Raw genomic sequence first — 25,000 nt, forward strand, 5'->3', positions numbered from 1 at the left:
AGGACTGAAGGGAAGGGCAGACTGTTGAAAGAGGACTGAAGGGAACATATGAGGAGAGATAGACAGATGGAGGAAGGTGGAAAAGTGAGAAAGAGACAGATGGATGGGGAGGAAAGGGGCGAAAATGAAAATGGAGAAATGAAAGGCATATTTTTCACTGTCTGTTCTTGGGACAGTGTTTATTAGCTTGATCTATTTTATCTCTGAGCCTGAAGCCCTCTCACCTCACCTCTTCTCTCTTTCTCTCTCTCTCTCTCTCTCTCTCTCTCTCTCTCTCTCTCTCTCTCTCTCACCTTACTTCTTCTCTCTCCTTCACTCTCTCTTTCTCTCTCTCTCTCTCTCTCTCTCTCTCTCTCTCTCTCTCTCTCTCTCTCTCTCTCTCACCTTACTTCTTCTCTCTCCTTCACTCTCTCTCTCTTTCTCTCTCTCTCTCTCTCTCTCTCTCTCTCTCTCTCTCTCTCTCTCTCTCTCTCTCTCTCTCTCTCTCTCTCTCTCTCTCTCTCTCTTTCTCTCCTTCTCTCTCTCTCTCTCTCTCTCTCTCTCTCTCTCTCTCTCTCTCTCTATCTCTCTCCCTCACTCTCTCTTTCTCTCCCTCCCCTTGCCTCTCTCTCCACCCTCCTGGTTGTCACTTCGTTCACGCTGCGTTGAGAAAGTGTAAATTGTGTTTCTTTAAATATCCGTGCCTTCCTTAAACGCACAGCTGTGTGGGGCGGAGAGGAGCTTTTAACTCCTGTCTACCAAGGAGAAATCTCTCCACATTCATGTCATTGTAACACTCACCGTAGTCAGTACAGCTCCTAGAGAGAGACAGGTTAGGTTTCTGTTCAGGAACATATCATATATGCTGCAAACCAGGGATAGTAAGCTGTGGTTGAGTCCCAATAATCTCTCCTGAAGTGTGCACTCACTTGCTCACTACCCCCACAAATGTAAAAACACTGTATTAGTGCAAGCATGTGCTAGACTACAGGGAATGTCCATATACCAGTCACGAAGGGAAGTGAAAAAGTACACACTTTTGGAGAAAGAATTCAACCCCCTGTAGTCTACTCACTGAGGAAAAAAAGAGCAATTGATAAGCAGGCGACTTATTTCCAGGGTAGGGGGGGGGGGGAAGTAGGAGTTATTACAGCGATACTAAAGGAATTCTTAAAAGCGTGTAATGTTGTTTGCTTGCATTTCCTCTTTCATGTCCCGACCGGAGTTCCGCTACGGAACTCTTAGAACACACAGATGTTCTTCAAGAAGTAAAAAAAAAAAATCTGTTTCACCGTCGGTGCGAGGAAGTGATATCGGCTACGCTGTGGATTTAAAACTGTCTACCGCTGACAATTTCTGTTCTAATTAGACTATTTATAAATACCATATTTACAGAGGTGAGCAGCTTTCTTTGAGGCATGTCTGGTTCTATATTTGTGATACATTCCAAATGGCATCCTAATCCCTTTATAGCGCACTGGTTTTTTCACTATAAAGGGAAGACGGTGCCATTTGGGACTCAAGCACATATACGTTTCTGGTCTTGTTCATTCTTCTCTGTAATTAAGGGGTATTTTGTGTCCAGCAAACATGAGACATTATAGGGAGGGCACTTTTGGTTCGACAGTGCCTCTTCCCCCTCAGGAGGTTGAAAACGTTTGTCATGGGCCCTCAGATCCTCAAACAGTTCTACAGCTGTACCGTTGAGCGCATATTGACTGGCTGCATCACTGCCTGATATGGCAATAGCACCGCATTGTATCGCATGGCTCTACAGAGGGTGGTGCGGACAGCCCAGTACATCACTGGGGCCGAGCTCTCTGCCACCCAGGACATCTGTATCAGGCGGTGTGGTAGGAAAGCCCAGAAAATCGTTAAAGAGTCCAACCACCCAAGTCATAGACTATTCTCTCTGCTTCTGTGTGGCAGGTGGTACCAGAGCATCAAGTCTGGCACCAACAGGCTCTTAAACAGCTTCTATCCCCGAGCAATAAGACAGATAAATAGCTAACTAAATAGCTACACAGACCATCTGAGTTAACCTTGTATCCTCATTGACCTTTTATCATTTATATGTTTGTCTCTATGCACACACACACACGCACGCACGCACGCACGCACGCACGCACGCACGCACGCACGCACGCACGCACGCACGCACGCACGCACGCACGCACGCACGCACGCACGCACGCACGCACGCACGCACGCACGCACACACACACCACACACACACACACACACACACACACACACACACACACACACACACACACACACACTATCTCCATCATCTTCTCACTCACACATAACATGCACGTACATTTATACTGACTCTACACACCCACTCACATACGAGCTGCTGCTACTCTGTTTATCTTAAATCCTGTTGCCTAGTCACCTTACACACAAATCTACCTCCATCACTCCAGTATCCCTGCACATCGTAAATATGGTACTGACCCTGTATATAGTATGCTTACTTACTTATTGTGTTCTTCACATTTCTTTGAGTTTGCAAGAAAGGCATTTCACTGTACTTGTGCGTGTGACTTTAAAACACAGTATCATTAACTCTGGGGGTCCTCCCATTTTCTGGTGCATGTAAAGCTTATTTCCTGCATTTCTACCCAATCGAATATAACCCATGGCCCTTCTAGCTGTCTCTATTTAGCAGTGGTGTTAAAAGTACCCAATTGTCGTGCTTGAGTAAAAGTAAAGATACCTTAATAGAAAATGACTCATGTGAAAGTGAATACTAATTAAGTTAAAGTCTAAAAGTATTTGGTTTTAAATATACTTAAGTATCGAAAGAAACTGCAATTGCTAAAATACACATAAATATCAAAAGTAAAAGTATAAATAATTTCAATTTCCTTACATAAAGCAAACCCGGATGGCATAATTTTCTTGTTTTTAAAATGTATGATAGCCGGGGGCTCCAACACATCATTTACAAACAAAGCATGTGCTTAGTGAGTGCCAGATCAGGGGCAGTAGGGATCACTACCAGTCAAAAGTCACTACCAGTCAAAAGTTTGGACACACTTACTCATTCCAGGGTTTTCTTTATTTTGACTATTTTCTACATTGTCAAATAATAGTGAATACATTAAAACTATGAAATAACACATATGGAATCATGAAGTAACCAAAAAAGTGTTAAACAAATCAAAATGTATTTTAGATTTGAGATTCTTCGAAGTAGCCACCCTTTCCATGGATGACAGCTTTGCACAAGCTTGGCATTCTCTCAACCAGCTTCATGAGGTAGTCACCTGGAATGGATTTCAGTTCATTAACAGGTGTGCTTTGTTAAATGCTAATTTGTAGAGTTTCCTTCCTAATGCGTTTGAAACAATCAGTTGTGTTGTGACAAGTTAGGGGTGATATACAGAAGACAGCCCTATTTGGTAAAATACCAAGTCCAGATTATATCAAGAACAGCTGAAATAAACAAAGAGATATTACAGTCCATCATTACTTTAAGACATGAAGATCATGAGAAAATGAGAAAATGTGCAGTTGTAAAAACCATCAAGAGCTATGATGAAACTGGCTCTCATGAGTTCCGCCATAGGAAAGGAAGACCCAGAGTTACGTGGTGGAATATTCTAATCATGTGAGAGAGACTGTAATTTCTTCAAACAGTCATCTTTATTCAATGTCGATTCATTATTGCAGTAATGAAACCAGTCAACCCAACTGTTGGGCTGAGTAGCCTAACTGATAATGAAAAACAGATCTTATATAGGACCTAAAAAATGCTTAGTCAGCCTGGTTCCACTCCTCCCATAAGCCACCTTGGTCCATCTCCTGGTTATCTACACGGGATGTTATTTTACCCCCAACCTGGCTTGGTTTCCCAGATGCCAGGAAGATGAGACAATGAGGCGTTGTTCTCAACTCTTCCAGGCTTTCTCTATCTCGACATCTTGTCTATGGAATGCCTGCTTTGGGCAGTATCACCAAGTTATTGTCAGCTCAAGCTATCTCTAGCAAAAACCCATTCCCTTGACCATACGCCCAGACTAACTGCAGGAAGATAGAGTGGAAACCCTCTCTTTACAGACACACAGAATTAAACAGAACAGAAATGTCCTACTATTTGTTAAGTATATAATCGTTAACTTGTAATATCAAACAAATCAGGAAAATAAGTAATTTTTCTATCACAGTTACCTCTGCTGCAGAGGATACGTTCATTAGAGTTACCAGCCTCAGAAATTGGCAATTAACTGCACCTCAGATTGCACCTCACAGAGTAACAGACATGTCTCAACATCAACTGTTCAGAGGTGAATTTGGTAATCAGGTCTTCAAGGTCGAATTGCTGCAACAACAAAACAAACACTACTAAAGGACATCAATAAGAAGAAGACTTGCTTGGGCCAAGAAATACGAATAATGGATATTAGACTGGTGGAAATATGTCCTTGGGTCTGATGAGTCCAAATGTGCGATTGTTGGTTCCAACCGCCGTGTCTATGTGAAACGCAGAGTAAGTTAATGGATGATCTCCACATGTGTGGTTCCCACCGTGAAGCATGGAGGAGGAGGTGTGATGGTCTGGTGGTGCTTTGCTGGTGACTCTGTCTGTGATTTATTTAGAATTCAAGGCACACTTAACTAGCATGGCTACCATAGTATTCTGCTGCGATACATCATCCCATCTGGTTTGTGCTTAGTGGGACTATCATTTGTTTTTCAACAGGACAATGACCAAAAACACACCTCCAGGCTGTGTAATGGCTACTTGACCAAGAAGTGGAATGGAGTGCTGCATCAGATGACCTGGCCTCCACAATCACCCAACGTCAACCCAATTGAGATGGTTTGGGATGAGTTGGACCACAGAGTGAAGGAAAAGCAGCCAACAAGTCCTCAGCATATGTGGGGACTCCTTCAAGACTGTTGGAGAAGCATTCTTCATGAAGCTGGTTGAGAGAATGCCAAGAGTGTACAAAGCTGTCATCAAGGCAAAGGGAGGCTACTATGAAGAATCTAAAATCTATTTTGATTTGTTTAACACTTTTTTGGATACTACATGATTCCATATGTGTTACTTCATATTTTTGATGTCTTCACTATTATTCTACAATGTAGAAAATAGTAAACATAAAGATAAACCCTTGAATGAGGAGGTGTGTCAAAACTTTTGACTGGTACTGTATATAATATCTTTATTATGAATCTTTCAGAGATAAGTGTCTAAGTAATGTCTGAATGTTGGAGTGTGCCCTTGGCTATCTGTACATGAAAAATAAAATGGTGCCGTCTGGTTTGCTTATATAGAAGGAATTTGAAAATAATTATACTTTTTACTTTTGATACTTAAGTATATTTTAAGCCAAATACTTTGACTTTTCCTCAAGTAAAATTTTACTGGGTGACATACTTTTTCTATGAGGTTATCTTTACGTTTTACTCAAGTATGACAATTTAGTACTTTTTCCACCACTGCTGAAGTAGTACTTTCAACTATTTTTACTTAAGTACTCCACTGGTATGTAGAACAACAAAAAGTAAGCAAAATGCCCACAATTATCAAGCTAGGTATGAGATCATTATTAAATATGTTTAAGTGATTGATAAGACTGAACTAGATCAATGATAATTCAATAATCAATATGGTGTCTCACCTTTAACCAATAGCCTAACAATGATAATTCAATAATCAATATGGTGTCTCACCTTTAACCAATAGCCTAACAATGATAATTCAATAATCAATATGGTGTCTCACCTTTAACCAATAGCCTAACAATGATAATTCAATAATCAATATGGTGTCTCACCTTTAACCAACAGCCTAACAATGATAATTCAATAATCAATATGGTGTCTCACCTTTAACCAATAGCCTAACAATGATAATTCAATAATCAATATGGTGTCTCACCTTTAACCAACAGCCTAACAATGATAATTCAATAATCAATATGGTGTCTCACCTTTAACCAATAGCCTAACAATGATAATTCAATAATCAATATGGTGTCTCACCTTTAACCAACAGCCTAACAATGATAATTCAATAATCAATATGGTGTCTCACCTTTAACCAATAGCCTAACAATGATAATTCAATAATCAATATGGTGTCTCACCTTTAACCAACAGCCTAACAATGATAATTCAATAATCATTATGGTGTCTCACCTTTAACCAATAGCCTAACAATGATAATTCAATAATCAATATGGTGTCTCACCTTTAACCAACAGCCTAACAATGATAATTCAATAATCAATATGGTGTCTCACCTTTAACCAATAGCCTAACAATGATAATTCAATAATCAATATGGTGTCTCACCTTTAACCAATAGCCTAACAATGATAATTCAATAATCAATATGGTGTCTCACCTTTAACCAATAGCCTAACAATGATAATTCAATAATCAATATGGTGTCTCACCTTTAACCAATAGCCTAACTATGATAATTCAATAATCAATATGGTGTCTCACCTTTAACCAATAGCCTAACAATGATAATTCAATAATCAATATGGTGTCTCACCTTTAACCAACAGCCTGACAATGATAATTCAATAATCAATATGGTGTCTCACCTTTAACCAATAGCCTAACAATGATAATTCAATAATCAATATGGTGTCTCACCTTTAACCAACAGCCTGACAATGATAATTCAATAATCAATATGGTGTCTCACCTTTAACCAACAGCCTGACAATGATAATTCAATAATCAATATGGTGTCTCACCTTTAACCAACAGCCTGACAATGATAATTCAATAATCAATATGGTGTCTCACCTTTAACCAACAGCCTGACAATGATAATTCAATAATCAATATGGTGTCTCACCTTTAACCAATAGCCTAACAATGATAATTCAATAATCAATATGGTGTCTCACCTTTAACCAATAGCCTAACAATGATAATTCAATAATCAATATGGTGTCTCACCTTTAACCAACAGCCTGACAATGATAATTCAATAATCAATATGGTGTCTCACCTTTAACCAACAGCCTAACAATGATAATTCAATAATCAATATGGTGTCTCACCTTTAACCAACAGCCTAACAATGATAATTCAATAATCAATATGGTGTCTCACCTTTAACCAATAGCCTGACAATGATAATTCAATAATCAATATGGTGTCTCACCTTTAACCAACAGCCTAACAATGATAATTCAATAATCAATATGGTGTCTCACCTTTAACCAACAGCCTAACAATGATAATTCAATAATCAATATGGTGTCTCACCTTTAACCAATAGCCTAACAATGATAATTCAATAATCAATATGGTGTCTCACCTTTAACCAACAGCCTAACAATGATAATTCAATAATCAATATGGTGTCTCACCTTTAACCAATAGCCTAACAATGATAATTCAATAATCAATATGGTGTCTCACCTTTAACCAACAGCCTGACAATGATAATTCAATAATCAATATGGTGTCTCACCTTTAACCAACAGCCTGACAATGATAATTCAATAATCAATATGGTGTCTCACCTTTAACCAACAGCCTAACAATGATAATTCAATAATCAATATGGTGTCTCACCTTTAACCAACAGCCTAACAATGATAATTCAATAATCAATATGGTGTCTCACCTTTAACCAATAGCCTAACAATGATAATTCAATAATCAATATGGTGTCTCACCTTTAACCAACAGCCTGACAATGATAATTCAATAATCAATATGGTGTCTCACCTTTAACCAACAGCCTGACAATGATAATTCAATAATCAATATGGTGTCTCACCTTTAACCAACAGCCTGACAATGATAATTCAATAATCAATATGGTGTCTCACCTTTAACCAATAGCCTAACAATGATAATTCAATAATCAATATGGTGTCTCACCTTTAACCAATAGCCTAACAATGAGCAACTCTTACAGATAAAGCAAGACTTAACTTTTGTCTTTGTCTTTATTAAGAAATCCTCTATTTCAAATTTCAGCCAGACTGCCCAGCCAGCCTGAGCCGCATGCACGCCCGACCCCTACTAGTTTAGTCAATAACTCAACTGAACTCTCTCCCTGACCCCCAGCAGTCTAGTCAATAACTCAACTCTCTCCCCAACCCCCAGCAGTCTAGTCAATAACTGAACTCTCTCCCCAACCCCCAGCAGTCTAGTCAATAACTGAACTCTCTCCCTGACCCCCAGCAGTCTAGTCAATAACTCAACTCTCTCCCCAACCCCCAGCAGTCTAGTCAATAACTCAACTCTCTCCCCAACCCCCAGCAGTCTAGTCAATAACTCAACTCTCTCCCTGACCCCCAGCAGTCTAGTCAATAACTCAACTCTCTCCCTGACCCCCACCAGTCTAGTCAATAACTCAACTCTCTCCCCGACCCCCACCAGTCTAGTCAATAACTCAACTCTCTCCCCGAGCCCCACCAGTCTAGTCAAAAACTCAACTCAACTCTCTCCCCGACCCCCACCAGTCTAGTCAATAACTCATCTCTCTCCCCGACCCCCACCAGTCTAGTCAGTAACTGAACTCTCTCCCCGACCCCCACCAGTCTAGTCAATAACTCAACTCTCTCCCCGACCCCCACCAGTCTAGTCAATAACTCAACTCTCTCCCCGAGCCCCACCAGTCTAGTCAAAAACTCAACTCAACTCTCTCCCCGACCCCCACCAGTCTAGTCAGTAACTGAACTCTCTCCCCGACCCCCACCAGTCTAGTCAATAACTCAACTCTCTCCCTGACCCTCACCAGTCTAGTCAATAACTAAACTCTCTGCCCGACCCCCACCGGTCTAGTCATTAACTCAACTCTCTCCCTGACCCTCACCAGTCTAGTCAATAACTAAACTCTCTGCCCGACCCCCACCAGTCTAGTCAATAACTCAACTCTCTCCCTGACCCTCACCAGTCTAGTCAATAACTAAACTCTCTGCCCGACCCCCACCAGTCTAGTCAATAACTCAACTCTCTCCCTGACCCTCACCAGTCTAGTCAATAACTAAACTCTCTGCCCGACCCCCACCGGTCTAGTCATTAACTCAACTCTCTCCCCAAAAATCTTCCTTCCCATCTTTTTTTTATGTCTCAAGGGAAAAGCTTGGAAAAGAAATGCTTCATAAAAACACACATACACCTACACATTAACACACAGAAACAGTACATTCTCTATATACAGTGGCAAGAAAAAGTATGTGAACCCTTTGGAATTATTTGGATTTCTGCATAAATTGGTCATACAATTAGATCTGACCTTCATCTAAGTCACAACAACAGACAAACACAGTCTGCTTAAATTAATAACACACAAATTATTGTATTTTTCTTGTCTATATCGAATACATAATTTAAACATTCACAGTGTAGGTTGGAAAACATATGTGAACCTCTAGGCTAATGACTTCTCCAAAAGCTAATTGGAGTCAGGAGTCAGCTAACCTGGAGTCCAATCAACGAGACGAGATTGGAGATGTTGGTTAGAGCTTCCCTGCCCCGTATAAAACACTCACAAAATTTGAGTTTGCTATTCACAAGAAGCATTGCCTGATGTGAACCCTGCCTCGAACAAAAGAGATCTCAGAAGACCCAAGATTAAGAATTGTTGACTTGCATAAAGCTGGAAACAAAAGCTGGATACAAAAGTATCTCTAAAAGCCTTAATGTTCATCAGTCCATGGCAAGACAAATTGTCTATAAATGTAGAAAGTTCAGCACTGTTGCTACTCTCCCTAGGAGTGGCCGTCCTGCAAACATGACTACTGCAAGAGCACAGCACAGAATGCTCAATGAGGCTAAGAAGAATCCTAGAGTGTCAGCTAAAGACTTACAGAAATCTCTGGAACATGCTAACATCTCTGTTGACGAGTCTATGATACGTAAAACACTAAACATGAATGGTGTTCATGGGAGGACACCACAGAAGAAGCCACTGCTGTCCAAAAAAAACATTGCTGCACGTCTGAAGTTCGCAAAAGAGCATCTGGATGTTCCACAGTGCTGCTGGCAAAATATTCTGTGGACAGATTAAACTAAAGTTGAGTTGTTTGGAAGGAACACAACACTATATGTGGAGGAAAAAGACACAGCACACCAACATCAAAACCTCATCCCAACTGTAAAGTATGGTGGAGGGAGCATCATGGTTTGGAGCTGCTTTTCTGCCTCAGGGCCCGGAGAGCTTGCTATCATCGACAGAAAAATGAATTCCCAAGTTTATCAACACATTTTGCAGGAGAGTGTAAGTCTATCTGTCTGCCAATTGAAGCTCAACAGAAGTTGGGTGATGCAACAGGACAATGACCCAAAACCAGAAGTAAATCAACAACAGTATGGCTTCAACAGAAGAAAATACACCTTCTGGAGTAGCTCAGTCCTGACCTCAACCCGATGGAGATGCTGTGGCATGACCTCAAGAAAGCGGTTCACACCGGACATCCCAAGAATATTGCTGAACTGAAACAGTTTTTGTAAAGAGGAATTGTCCAAAATTCCTCCTGAATGCAGGTGTGATCCGATACTACAGAAAACATTTGGTTGAGGTTATTGCTGCCAAAAGAGGGTCAACCAGTTATTAAACCCAAGGGTTCACATACTTTCCCCACCCTGCACTGTAAATGTTTACACGGTGTGTTCAATAAAGACATGATAACGTATAGTTGTTTGTGTGTTATTAGTTTATACACAGACTTTGTTTGTCCATTGTTGTGACTTAGATGATCAGATCAAATTTTATGCAGAAGTCCAGGTAATTCCAAAGGGTTCACATACTTTTTCTTGCCACTGTAGTTTATATCATAGGCCTAATAGTACAGTAGAGCTATTTTTAGTTGCACACAATATAGCTGGGTTGCCCCGTCCTGCCCCTAGGGGCCCATGGCCCTGCAGCGCCCCAACCCAACACACCCCACTTTGCTTCAGGATCTTAGTGAAACATTCATTATTGGTTTCAGGTATGTTAGGTCAAGGCCAGAGTGACAACCAACAGTGCGGCAGACCCCCGGGGACCGGACTGAGCAGCCCAGCAGCTAGGGATTGCCTAAATAGATATCTCCTCTGATGTGGACATGTTTTAAATACAGACTCCTTTTGTCGTACAGCATTCCATATAAGACATCCAGACCTTATGAAAGTTACCCAGTGTACCCTTTTAATCTGGTAATAAATCAAATCTAGTGATGCATAACCTGACATTTCTGCCATCCATTGTAGGAGGATAATGAACCTTCATATTAATGGTAATTCATTTCTTAGCCTCTATAAATACTAGGTTGCACACTTTCTTCTGATAACAGTCTCCGGTATCAACATTTTCAAGCAAACAAAAACTGGTACAAGGCAGAATCTGTAGACATGCTGAGATAAAAGAAGAAGATACTCTTTGCCAGAATTCAGCCAGCCTTCACAAGACCATAACATATGCAAATATGTCCCCTTTTGTGTTTTACACCTCCAGCAAAATAATACAATTTCTAAGTGCATGATATTCAGTTTCACTGGCATATAGTATGTTCTATGGATGGTCTTAAACGGCAGTCATTTATGTGAGATTATATGAACATGATTGGGCATTCTAACATACAGTTGAAGTCGGAAGTTTACATACACCTTAGCCAAAACATTTAAAATCGTTTTTTCACAATTCCTGACATTTAATCCTAGTAAGAATTCCCTGTTTTAGGTCAGTTAGGATCACCACTTTATTTTAAGAATATGAAATGTCAGAATAATAGTAGAAAGAATGATTTATTTCAGCTTTTATCTCTTTCATCACATTCCCAGTGGGTCAGTTTACATACACTCAATTTGTATTTGGTAGCGTTGTCTTTAAATGGTTTAACTTGGGTAAAACGTTTAAGGTAGCTTTCCACAACTTTTTCAGAATAAGTTGGGTGAATTTTGGCCCATTCCTCCTGACAGAGCTGGTGTAACTGAGTCAGGTTTGTAGGCCTCCTTGCTCGCACATACTTTTTCAGTTCTTCCCACACATTTCCTATAGGATTGAGGTCAGGGCTTTGTGATAGCCAGTCCAGTACCTTGACTTTGTTGTCCTTAACCTCTCTTTGAGTACGGGGCAGTATTTTCACGTCCGGATGAAAAGCGTGCCCTAAGTAAACTGCCTGTAACTCAGGCCCAAAAGCTAGGATATGCATATAATTGGTAGATTTGGATAGAAAACACTCTAAAGTTTCTAAAACTGTTTGTGAGTATAACAGAACTGATATGGCAGGCGAAACTCTGAGGACAAACCATCCCCCACAAAAAAATGTTCAGCCTACCACTGTTTTCAATGGCTGTCACTTTTATTATAAGGCAAAATCCTCCCAGATTGCAGTTCCTAGGGCTTCCACTAGATGTCAACAGTATTTAGAAAGAGTTTCATGTTGGTTTTTGGAAAAATATGCCAGAAATTGTAGTTTTTCTAGATGGCTCCCAATTTGGCTGTGGTGTTTCCAAGCCCGTGGAAGAGGGAGCGTTCTTTGGTATTTTTCTTCGGTAAAGAGAATAATGATTCGCCGTCATACATTTTATGGTTTATTTGCGTATTAGGGCACCTAAAGTTTGATTATAAACGTTGTTTGACTTGTTTGGAAAAGTTTATTAGTAACGTTTGGGATTCATTTTGTATGCATTTTGAGGGAGGGAAACTGGGTGGATTATTGACTGAAGCGCGCCAGCTAAACTGAGCTTTTATGGATATAAAAAAGGACATTATCGAACAAAAGGACCATTTGTGATGTATCTGGGATCTTTTGGAGTGCCAACAGAAGAAGATCATTAAAGGTAAGGCATTTATTATATCGCTATTTCTGACTTTTGTGGCGCACCTACCTGGTTGAAATATGTTTTTCATGCTTTTGTATGCGGTGCTGTCCTCAGATAATCGCATGGTGTGCTTTCGCCGTAAAGCCTTTTTGAAATCTGACACAGCTGCTGGATTAACAAGATGTGTTACACTTGTGATTTTATGAAAGTTAAATAATTTGAATTCTGTAATTTGAATTTCGCGCTCTGCAATTTCAACGGATGTTGGCCAGGTGGGACGCTACCGTCTTCCTGACTGATGTCTTGAGATGTTGCTACAATATATCCACATAATTTTCCTGCCTCATGTTGACATCTATTTTGTGAAGTGCACCAGTCCCTTTTCCTCCGAACATAGCGATGGTCATTATGGCCAAACAGTTCTATTTTTGTTTCATCAGACCAGAGGACATTTCTCCAAAAAGTACGATCTTTGTCCCCATGTGCAGTTGCAAACCGTAGTCTGGCTTTTTTATGGAGGTTTTGGAGCAGTGGCTTCTTCCTTGCTGAGTGGCCTTTTAGGTTATGTCGATATAGGACTCGTTTTTACTGTGAATATAGATACTTTTATACCTGTGTCCTCCAGCATCTTCACAAGGTCCTTTGCTGTTATTCTGGGATTGATTTGCACTTTTCACACCAAAGTACATTCATCTCTAGGAGACAGAACGCGTCTCCTTCCTGAGCGGTATGACGCTGCGTGGTCCCATGGTGTTTATACTTGCGTACTATTGTTTGTACAGATGAACGTGGTACCTTTGGAAATTGCTCCCAAGGATGAACCAGACTTGTGGAGGTCTACAGTTTTTTTTCTGAGGTCTTGGCTGATTTCTTTTGATTTTCCAATGATGTCAAGCAAAGAGGTACTGAGTTTGAAGGTAGGCCTTGAAATACATACACAGGTACACCTCCAATTGACTCAAATTATGTCAATTAGCCTATCAGAAGCTTCTAAAGCCATGATATAATTTTCTGGAATTTTCCAAGCTGTTTAAAGGCATAGTCAACTTAGTGTATGTAAACTTCTGACTCACTGGAATTGTGATACAGTGAATTATAAGTGAAATAATCTATCTGTAAACAATTGTTGGAAAAATCACTTGTGTCATGCACAAAGTAGATGTCCTAAATGACTTGCAAAATCTATAGTTTGTTAACAAGAAATTTGTGGAGTGGTTGAAAAACGAGTTTTAATGACTCCAACCGAAGTGTATGTAAACTAGTTTTAATGACTCCAACCGAAGTGTATGTAAACGAGTTTTAATGACTCCAACCGAAGTGTATGTAAACTAGTTTTAATGACTCCAACCGAAGTGTATGTAAACTAGTTTTAATGACTCCAACCGAAGTGTATGTAAACTAGTTTTAATGACTCCAACCGAAGTGTATGTAAACTAGTTTTAATGACTCCAACCGAAGTGTATGTAAACTAGTTTTAATGACTCCAACCGAAGTGTATGTAAACTAGTTTTAATGACTCCAACCGAAGTGTATGTAAACTAGTTTTAATGACTCCAACCGAAGTGTATGTAAACTAGTTTTAATGACTCCAACCGAAGTGTATGTAAACTAGTTTTAATGACTCCAACCGAAGTGTATGTAAACTAGTTTTAATGACTCCAACCGAAGTGTATGTAAACTAGTTTTAATGACTCCAACCGAAGTGTATGTAAACTAGTTTTAATGACTCCAACCGAAGTGTATGTAAACTAGTTTTAATGACTCCAACCGAAGTGTATGTAAACTAGTTTTAATGACTCCAACCGAAGTGTATGTAAACTAGTTTTAATGACTCCAACCGAAGTGTATGTAAACTAGTTTTAATGACTCCAACCGAAGTGTATGTAAACTAGTTTTAATGACTCCAACCGAAGTGTATGTAAACTAGTTTTAATGACTCCAACCGAAGTGTATGTAAACGAGTTTTAATGACTCCAACCGAAGTGTATGTAAACTTCCGACTTCAACTGTATGTGTATCTTCATCTCCCAGGTCTTCCTAACATTTTTGTTTGACATATTTTATGTCATTGGGAAAAGCCTCTAACCCTTGATACGGTTTGGAAATCAAATTTAGAGATCTGTCAGACTGCCTTAAAACAATTCCAATCTTTGAAATTAAGGGAAACTGATTAATTAATAACGTTTCATTGCTATACTGATTAATAAAAACTCACACTGCGCTGACAAACATATTTAATGGTTTGGCCTCTGGTTTCATTGTTTGATTCAGGTGTAGTGTGATTGAGGCAAAAATAATTGCTAACGTTAGCCAACTTTTGGCTAGCTCTAGCTCATGGTACAATGGTATGTCATCAAATTTACTTCTGTTGAAACGGGACAAAACAAAGGCTACAAAACATTTCTATACACACAACAGCTGTTAGATACTGCGACCTGACAGATAGCTAGCTAGAGACTAGCTAGAGCTAAACTGGCTGTGGTAGCTACTAGTAGTTCATTCACTTCAGTGGAGATGGGATGAAACGTTAGCTAACATAACATGTCAGTTACACTACTAGCTTAGCACTAGGAATAAAATAAATAAAAATCTGTCAAACAGCTGTTACCTTGCCAGCTAGATCAGTCAACTTAAGAGTAGCCAGTTTCTGCTCTGCTAAGCTTTTACAACTCAGAGAAAAAGTGTGACACAGACAGCAGCCGCTTCTGTTCATCTCTCCCGTGCTGGTCCTATTAGCCAGCCTTTCAGAAACTTTGCCTTCACACTGTCTGTCCCTGCGAGGTCAAAAATGCAATTTCACAAAGTGTGTGTTTTTTTTTTGGGGGGGGGGGGGGGGGGGGGGTTCATGCCACCCGTCCCCGTCCCCGTCACCCTTCCCCGTCCCAAATGAATGTTACTCCCATACTTCTCATCACGCCTCTCCTTCAGTGACTATGTCCCAAATGGCACCCTATTCTCTACATAATGCCCAACGTACCCCCCTATGGGCCCTGGTCAATGCAGGGCACTATATAGGGACAAGGGGTTCCATTTGGGAGGCAGCCAGTGAATGTACCTCGCATGATGTGTGTCTGGCTTGTCCGGCTGGTTATAGACTCATCAGTCTTACATAGAAAGCCCCATGGCTACTGCTGTGCCATTTATCATCCTATCTGTTTTCCCTCTCTATGGTTGTGTCTCCAAAATGTCACCTTATTCCCTATTTAGTGCACTACCTTAAACCAGAGCCAACAATAAACCCTACCTGTCCAGAGCCATTTGGGATACAACCTACCTGTCCAGGGCTCTGACAGTAACTGAAATGACCACCTCTATCTGACCTCTTTGTTTCCCTCTCTTCTCTGTGTTGCCTAGACGATGACCCCTTGCAGCCGGTGACCCAGGACGAGACGGCGTCTGTGGGCGGCATGGTAACCCTGACCTGCCGGGTGGCAGCGAGTGACAACTCCTCCCTGCAGTGGTCCAACACGGCCCAGCAGACCTTGTACTTTGGAGAGAAGAGAGGTGAGAGAGAGGGAGCGAGGGAGGGAGCGAGGGAGGGAGGGAGGGAGAGGTTTGTGTGTGTGTTTGAGAGAAAGAGGGAGGAGTGTGATAGATCTTGAGAGACAGGAAAGGGGAAAAGAGAGAGAGAGAGACAGAGAGACAGAGTTTAAGAGTAGGGCTGTGACGGTCATGGAATTTTGGATGATGGTAATTGGTCAGAGAAATGACTGCGGTCTCCGAAAATAACCATTAGAATAAATAATAATGCAAACTAACTGGTGTGGCTGTCTACTACCCTCTGAGAGGATCTGGTCTCAACCAGTCACAGTGCTGAACCAGATCCTGACCCATCACACTGACTCTGAGACAACAGACTAGCCCCATCACACTGACTCTCAGACAACAGACTAGCCCCATCACACTGACTCTCAGACAACAGACTAGCCCCATCACACTGACTCTCAGACAACAGTCTAGCCCCATCACACTGACTCTGAGACAACAGACTAGCCCCATCACACTGACTCTGAGACAACAGACTAGCCCCATCACACTGACTCTGAGACAACAGACTAGCCCCATCACACTGACTCTCAGACAACAGACTAGCCCCATCACACTGATTCTCAGACAACAGACTAGCACCATCACACTGACTCTCAGACAACAGTCTATCCCTATCACACTGACTCTGAGACAACAGACTAGCCCCATCACACTGACTCTCAGACAACAGTCTAGCCCCATCACACGGACTCTGAGACAACAGACTAGCACCATCACTATATACAGGAAATACCAGATGACTGTGGAGCTATATAAAGGAAGTACCAATACCAGATCACTATGGAGCTATATACAGGAAGTTTCAGATGACTGTGGAGCTATATACAGGAAGTACCAGTACCAGATCAATGTGGAGCTATATACAAAAAACTACCAGTACCAGATCAATGTGGAGCTATATACAGGAAGTACCAGTAGAAGATCACCATGGAGCTTTATCCAGGAAGTACCAGAACCTAAAAGTATTTGGTTTTAAATATACCTAAGTATCAAAGGTAAATGTATTGCAAAAATATACCTAATTATCAAAAGACCACTGTATATAACCCACCTGAACAAGGACCCGAATTGATATCCAAAATGCTAAACCTACCTATCACGGAGGCAAAAGGGCCAACAGTAATGAGAGGAGACCTCAACCTTATCCTGAATTTTACGTTAGATTGCCAACGCAGCATAAATCACAAGGCAGAGAAGGCTGCAGTGATACTAAGGAGGGCAGACGTAGAGGTGTGTCTGATAGATATTTGGAGAACTTTACACCCCAAAGAGAATAACTTTACATACTACTCTAGAGCACATAAGAAATACTTGAGATTCGGCTATTTCTTCATGTTTAAAACGGATGTAGCAACAGTCATCAACTGTGTAACGCTTGTCCTCTTCTTCTGACGAGGAGTTGGAGAGATCAGACCAATGTGCAGCGTGGTAAGTGTCCATAATATTACTTTATTTACATGCACACTAAACTACAAAGTAACAACGTGAAAAACCAAAACAAACAAAACAGTCCCGCTTGGAAACAAACACTGACACGGAAAATAATCACCCACCACTCAAAAGTGAAACCAGGCTACCTAAATATGGTTCTCAATCAGGGACAACGAATGACAGCTGCCTCTGATTGAGAACCATACCAGGCCAAACACAGAAATCCCAAAACATAGAAAAAGGAACATAGACAACACACCCAACTCACGCCCTGACCATACTAAAACAAAGACATAACAAAAGAACTAAGGTCAGAACGTGACAGTACCCCCCCCCCCCAAAGGTGCGGACTCCGGCCGCAAAACCTGAACCTATAGGGGAGGGTCTGGGTGGGTGTCTGTCCGCGGTGGCGGCTCTGGCGCGGGACGTGGACCCCACTCCACTATAGTCTTTCTCCGCCTCTTTAACGGCCTCCGTGGCCTCTTTAGAGCGGCGACCCTCGACCGCCGACCTCGGACTGGGGACCCTAGCAATGGGTCCCAAATGGACGGGCGGCTCTGGCAGCTCAGGACAGACGGGCGGCTCTGGCAGCTCAGGACAGACGGGCAACTCTGGCAGGTCAGGACAGACGGGCGACTCTGGCAGGTCAGGGCAGACGGGCGACTCTGGCAGGTCAGGACAGACGGGCGACTCTGGCAGGTCAGGACAGACGGGCAACTCTGGCAGCTCAAGACAGACAGGCGACTCTGGCAGCTCAGAACAGATGGGCGACTCTGGCAGCTCAGGACAGACGGGCGACTCTGGCAGCTCAGGACAGACGGGCGACTCTGGCAGCTCAGGACAGACGGGCGACTCAGGCAGCTCAGGACAGACGGGAGACTCTGGCAGCTCAGGACAGATGGGAGACTCTGACAGCTCAGGACAGATGGGAGACTCTGACAGCGCTGAGCAGGAGGAAGACTCTGGCAGCACTGGACAGACAGGAGCACCTGTAGGGAGGAGACGGAGAGACAGCCTGGTGCGGGGAGCTGCCACCGGAGGGCTGGTGCGTGGAGGTGGCACCGGATAGACCGGTCCGTGAAGACGCACTGGAGGTCTCGAGCACCGAACCTTCCCAACACTACCTGGCTGAATGCTCCCCATAGCCAGGCCAGTGCGGCGAGGTGGAATAGCCCGCATTGGGCTGTGCTAGCGAACCGGGGACACCATGCATAGGGCTTGTGCCATGTACCCCGGCCCGAGGAGATGCACTGGAGACCAGATGCGCTGAGCCGGCTTCATGGCACCTGGCTCGATGCCCACTCTAGCCAGGCCGATACAAGGCACTGCAATGTACCGCACCGGGTTATGCCTGCGCACCGGGGACACCGTGTGTCTCACGGCATAACACGGTGCCTGCCCGGTCCCTCTCTCTCCATGGTAAGCACGGGGAGTTGGCTCAGGTCTCCTACCTGAAATTTTTGAGTCTGCCCCTTGGGGCTTCCAACCGCGCCGCCGTGCTGCCTCCTCATACCATCGCCTCTCAGCTTTCGCTGCCTCCAGCTCTGCCTTGGGGCGGCGATACTCTCCAGCCTGTGCCAAGGGTCCCTTGCCGTCCAGAATCTCCTCCCATGTCCAGGAATCCTGAGATCGCTGCTGCTGCCTGTTACCACGCTGCTTGGTCCTTTGGTCATGGGTGAAACCAGGCTACCTAAGTATGGTTCTCAATCAGGGACAACGATTGACAGCTGCCTCTGATTGAGAACCATACTTAGGTAGCCTGGTTTCACTTTTGAGTTGTGGGTGATTGTTTCCTGTGCCTGTGTTTGCACCATTCGGGACTGTTTCGATTTTAGTTTGTTCTTTCACTTTGTTATTTTGTATTTTGTAGTGTTCAGTTTTACATATTAAAAAGGACACTTACCACGCTGCAAATTGGTCCGATATCTCTTACTCCTCGTCAGAACAAGAGGACGAGCGTTACAAACTGCCACATTAGAGCAATGGAAATATCGGATCATGCTGAATATGAAAATAAACATGGGACTAGAGAGAAGCTCCACAGTTTGGAGATTAAATAATGAACATCTACATTACATTCAATTTAAGAATAGAAAAAAGGCAACACTTAAAAAAAGATCTGGAAATGAATGATTTTGGAGAGGTTTCCCCTATAATGGTATGAGAATGGGCCAAGGCAGTGCTTCAAGGTGAGATAATATCATATGCTTCTAAAAAAATAAAAGAGAAAGAAATATTAGAACTACAAAAGACCTTGATCAGGCTTCAAAGTAAACATGTGAGTAATGGAAACCTACTGATATAAAAATGCCTAGATCAAATTAAGTCGGACAATATAGAAAAAACATTCTTATTTACTAAATATTACAATAATGGCCCAAAGGCCCAGAAATTACTTGCAGACTGAGAAAACAAAGTAAAAAGGCCAACATACCAGGAATTAAAGATAACTGTCCTGACCTTAGAGAGCCTGTGTATTTCTCTATTTGGTTAGGTCAGGGTGTGATTTGGGTGGGCATTCTAGTTTTCTATTTCTTTGTTGGCCGGGTATGGTTCCCAATCAGAGGCAGCTGTCTATCATTGTCTCTGATTGGGAATCATACTTAGTCAGCCTAGTTTGTGGGATCTTGTTTTTGTATAGTTGCTGTTGAGCCTGCTGAACTTTATGTTCGTTTGTATTTTGTTGTTTTTTGGTGTCATTTGAAAATGAAGTAAAATGTACGCCTACCATGCTGCACCTTGGGCTCCTTCTAACGATGGACGTAACAGAAGATCCCACCACCAAAAGACCAAGCAGCGTGGCCAGGAGGAGCAGGGATCCTGGGCCCGGGTGAAAAGTGAGTGGAGGACATCCTGGACATGGGAGGATATATTAGACGGTAAAGGATCCTGGACGTGGGAGGAGATCCAGGCTGGAATGGATCGCCTTCTATGGGAGCAGACGGAGGCAGCGAGGGAGGAACAACGACGACACCAGGGTTCGCGACCTCAAGGCTAGCATGAGAGGCAGCCCCGAAATGTTTTTTTGGGGAGGCACACGGGGTGGTTGGCGGAGCCAGGTTACAAACCAGAGCCAACTCGCCGCACTTGCTTTAAGGAGCGTGTGACCCTTCAGGCACCATGCTTTGCGGTTACACGTACTGTGTCGCCGGTACCCATCCACAGCCCAGTGCGCTCTGTGCCAGCTCCCCGCATTTGCCGTGCTAGAGTGGGCATTCAGCCAGGATGGATTGTGCCGGCTCAGTGCTCCTGGTCTCCGGTGCGTCTCTTTGGCCCAGGATATCCTGTGCCGGCTCCACGCACCAGGTCTCCAGTGCGTCTCTCCAGCCCGGTGCGTCCTGTGCCAGCTCTACGCACCCGGCCTCCAGTGATGATCCAGGGCCCGAAGCCTCCAGTGATGATCAATGGTACGAAGCCTGCAGTGATGATCCACGACACGAAGCCTCCAGTGATGATCCAAGGCCTGAAGCCTCCAGTGGTGATCCATGGCCCAAAGCCTCCAATGATGATCCATGGCACGAAGCCTGCAGTGATGATCCATGGCACGAAGCCTGCAGTGATGATCCACGGCACGAAGCCTGCAGTGATGATCCACGGCACGAAGCCTCCAGTGATGATCCATGGCACGAAGCCTGCAGTGATGATCCACGGCACGAAGCCTGCAGTGATGATCCATGGCACAAAGCCTCCAGTGATAATCCATGGCACGAAGCCTCCAGTGATGATCCATGGCACGAAGCCTCCAGTGATGATCCATGGCACGAAGCCTCCGGCGACGGTCGGCGGTCTGGTTCCTTCGGCGACGGTCGACAGTCCGGAGTCCCTCATAGAGTCAGGTTTTGCGGCCGGAGTCCGCACCTTGGATAGCCTTTTTATTTCTCTATTAGGCCAGGGTGTGATTTGGGTGGGCATTCTAGTTCTCTATTTCTTTGTTGGCCGGATCTCTGATTTGGAATCGTACTTAGGCAGCCTGTTTTGCACCCTAGTTTGTGGGATCTTGTTTTTGTATAGTTGCTGTGGAGCCTGCAGAACTTTATGCTCATTTGTATTTCGTTGTTTTTTGGTGTCATTTGAAAATGAAGTAAAATGTACGCCTCACACGCTGCACCTTGGGCTCCTTCTAACAACGGAGGTAACAATAACTCAGAAATCCTTACCAAAAGAACCGAAATAGCTAATGAATTTGCCAAATATGACCAAAAAACTCTATATTCCAGAGGTACAGGAATTTAACATAGAGTACATAAAAAATACATAGAACATGTTTTATACCTGAAGTGATAAACAAAATGCAAAGTTAATTAAACCAATAACTGAAGAAAAACGGATGGTTACCATTCAGAAAATGACAAATGTTCAGTAGCGATAGATACACTAATGAATTCTATAAGGAATTCAAACAAGACCTTTCTTCTGTAAAGCAGAACAGAGACACACCAACCTAGAGCTCCTCTATTGTTCATTCTATTCATAAAGAAGTTAAAGGTCCAGCAGAATGTGTATCGACCAATACCGTCGCTGAATGGCGGCCAAAAATATTGGCCGCCATTGTCTATAGTCTATTGGAAATAGACTAAGTAATATAATCCCTGATATCATAAATTCGGACCAAACAGACTCTTGAGCGATAATGTTAGGCAAACATTTAATGTAACGGAACACGCTTTCAATAAAAAACATTAAATTGCAGATGCCTTAGATGCAGAGAAAGACTTTGAAAGGGTTTTATGGCCTTTCATCTTCGAAATGTAACAATTTTTACTTTTGTGAAACTATCTTGAACTGGCTGTAAAATGATGTATAAAACACCAAATGTCAGAGTAAGGGGAAATGGAACACTATCACGCTCTTTTGACCTCTGAAGGGGGACAAGACAGGGGGATCTTATGTCACCTTCAATCTCAATTTTACATATGGAACCGTTAGCTGAAAATATAAGAAATAATCAGAAAATTCAAGGTCTACAGATCAATCAGGAAGAACACAAATTAGCAATGTACGCAGATGATGTGATTCTCTACTTAACAAACATACCTCAGTTAGTTCCCACTATTATGGAGGAAGTAAAACAATCCAGGGTCATGTCTGGGTACAGACTAAATACAGGGAAATCAGAAGCTATGACGGTAGGTCAATCAATATCCCAAGACATCAAAACTAATTTTGAATTTAAACGGGATCAAAATAATCCCCCAAGATCTAACAAAACTACATCTCTGTAACGATCGTCGTAGGTGGAAGAAGGAGAGGACCAAGGTGCAGTGTGGTAAGTGTTCATGTTGTAAATTTAATAAAAACTGAACACTAAACAAAATAACAATGAGGAATAACGAGAACGAACCAGTTCTGTCAGGTGATACACACAAAACAGAAAACAACTACCCACAACTCAAGGGGCGAAACCAGGCTGCCTAAGTATGGTTCTCAATCAGAGACAACGATTGACAGCTGCCTCTGATTGGGAAACATACCAGGCCAAACACATAGAAATACAAAACCTAGACTACAAAACACAGAATGCCCACCCCAACTCACGCCCTGACCAAACTAAAACAAAGACATAAAAAAGGAACCAAGGTCAGGAAGTGACAATCAGTATAACTTTGGAACAAAAAAACAGCTTCTACTGGACCTACAAAGATGGAAATTAGTACCTTTAACAATAACAGGAATAATTAAAACTATTCAAATGAATGTCCTCCCAAGATTTGTATTCCTTTTCCGGAATCTACCAATAACTTCTTCCTCCCCAAATAAAGCTAGTGTCAAATTGTACAACAATCAAACAACATAAACAAGCATGGGGACTGGCATTACCTTATTGATTATTACATAGCAGCCCAATTCAAATCATTTACTGTAAGGAGGAATCCAGCATTAACAGCTAAATGACAGATGGAAATCCAACAAGTGGAAAAAACTAAAAGTAAAACTATATTCATGAAGGCAATCAATACACACATTAGGAAAATACAAAATACCTGTATAAATTACACCAACGGTCTGGATAAATATCACCAAAACACAACGTATACTAACAGACCTGATCTAATTGTAATGGACGGCGACTTTAAGCCAAGTATGATTGGTGATGATGGTCTGAAAAAGGACTGAGCAGGTATCATCAGAGATTCACAGACAAGGGGATAGATACATTTGAGAATCTATCAAAAAAGTACAACCTCCAAAACTCTCCGTTTTACAATTATGTCCAAGTATATTACTAAAGCAGGGGGACCTAATAAAACACTTAGTGAGATACATCACTCTGATAGAGCTCTAGAGTTCCTCTGTGGAGATGGGAGAAACTTCCAGAAGGACAACCATCTCTGCAGCACTCCACCAATCAGGCCTTTATGTTAGAGTGGCCAGACGGAAGCCACTCCTCAGTAAAAGGCACATGACAGCCTGCTTGGTGTTTGCCAAAAAGCACCTAAAGACTCAGACCATGAGAAACAAGATTCTCTGGTCTGATAAAACCAAGATTGACCTCTTTGGTCTGAATGCCAAGTGTCACATCTGGAGGAAACCTGGCACCATCCCTACGGGGAAGCATAGACCAAAGAGTTCAATCTCTGGAGAGACCTGAAAATAGCTGTGCAGAAACAGAAACAGCTATCCCCATCCAACCTGACAGAACTTGAGAGGATCTGCAGAGAAGAATGGAAGAAACTCCCTAAATACAGATGTGCCAAGCTTGTAGAGTCATACCCAAAAATACTCGATGCTGTAATCTCCGCCAAAGGTTCTTCAACAAAGTACTGAGTAAAGGGTCTTATTTGTAACTTATTTTGTACATAATTTTTCTGCAACCGTATCTTAAGGCAAAAAAGAGCTTCTGGACATCAGGACAGCGATCACTCACCTCGGATTAGACAAAGAGCTTCTGGAAATCAGGACAGAGATCACTCACCTCGGATTAGACAAAGAGCTTCTGGATATCAGGACAGAGATCACTCACCTCGGATTAGACAAAGAGCTTCTGGATATCAGGACAGTGATCACTCACCTCGGATTAGACAAAGAGCTTCTGGAAATCAGGACAGCGATCACTCACCTCGGATTAGACAAAGAGCTTCTGGAAATCAGGACAGAGATCACTCACCTCGGATTAGACAAAGAGCTTCTGGATATCAGGACAGAGATCACTCACCTCGGATTAGACAAAGAGCTTCTGGATATCAGGACAGTGATCACTCACCTCGGATTAGACAAAGAGCTTCTGGATATCAGGACAGTGATCACTCACCTCGGATTAGACAAAGAGCTTCTGGATATCAGGACAGTGATC

General features: G+C 42.5%; 1 protein-coding gene across 4 annotated transcripts in view; it reads left to right on the plus strand.

Moving 5' to 3' along the window:
• Positions 1–25,000, plus strand: part of LOC109875226 (cell adhesion molecule 3) — a 106,528-nt gene that overhangs the window by 37,546 nt on the left and 43,982 nt on the right. For all 4 annotated transcript variants that reach the window (XM_031810499.1, XM_031810500.1, XM_031810497.1 and 1 more), the window contains exon 3: positions 16,084–16,233. In XM_031810499.1, coding sequence (XP_031666359.1) covers positions 16,084–16,233 — 150 coding nt within the window. The remainder of the gene's footprint in view (positions 1–16,083; positions 16,234–25,000) is intronic.

The sequence above is a fragment of the Oncorhynchus kisutch genome, linkage group LG30 (assembly GCF_002021735.2).
Source record: "Oncorhynchus kisutch isolate 150728-3 linkage group LG30, Okis_V2, whole genome shotgun sequence".
NCBI classification, from domain to species: Eukaryota; Metazoa; Chordata; class Actinopteri; order Salmoniformes; family Salmonidae; genus Oncorhynchus; species Oncorhynchus kisutch.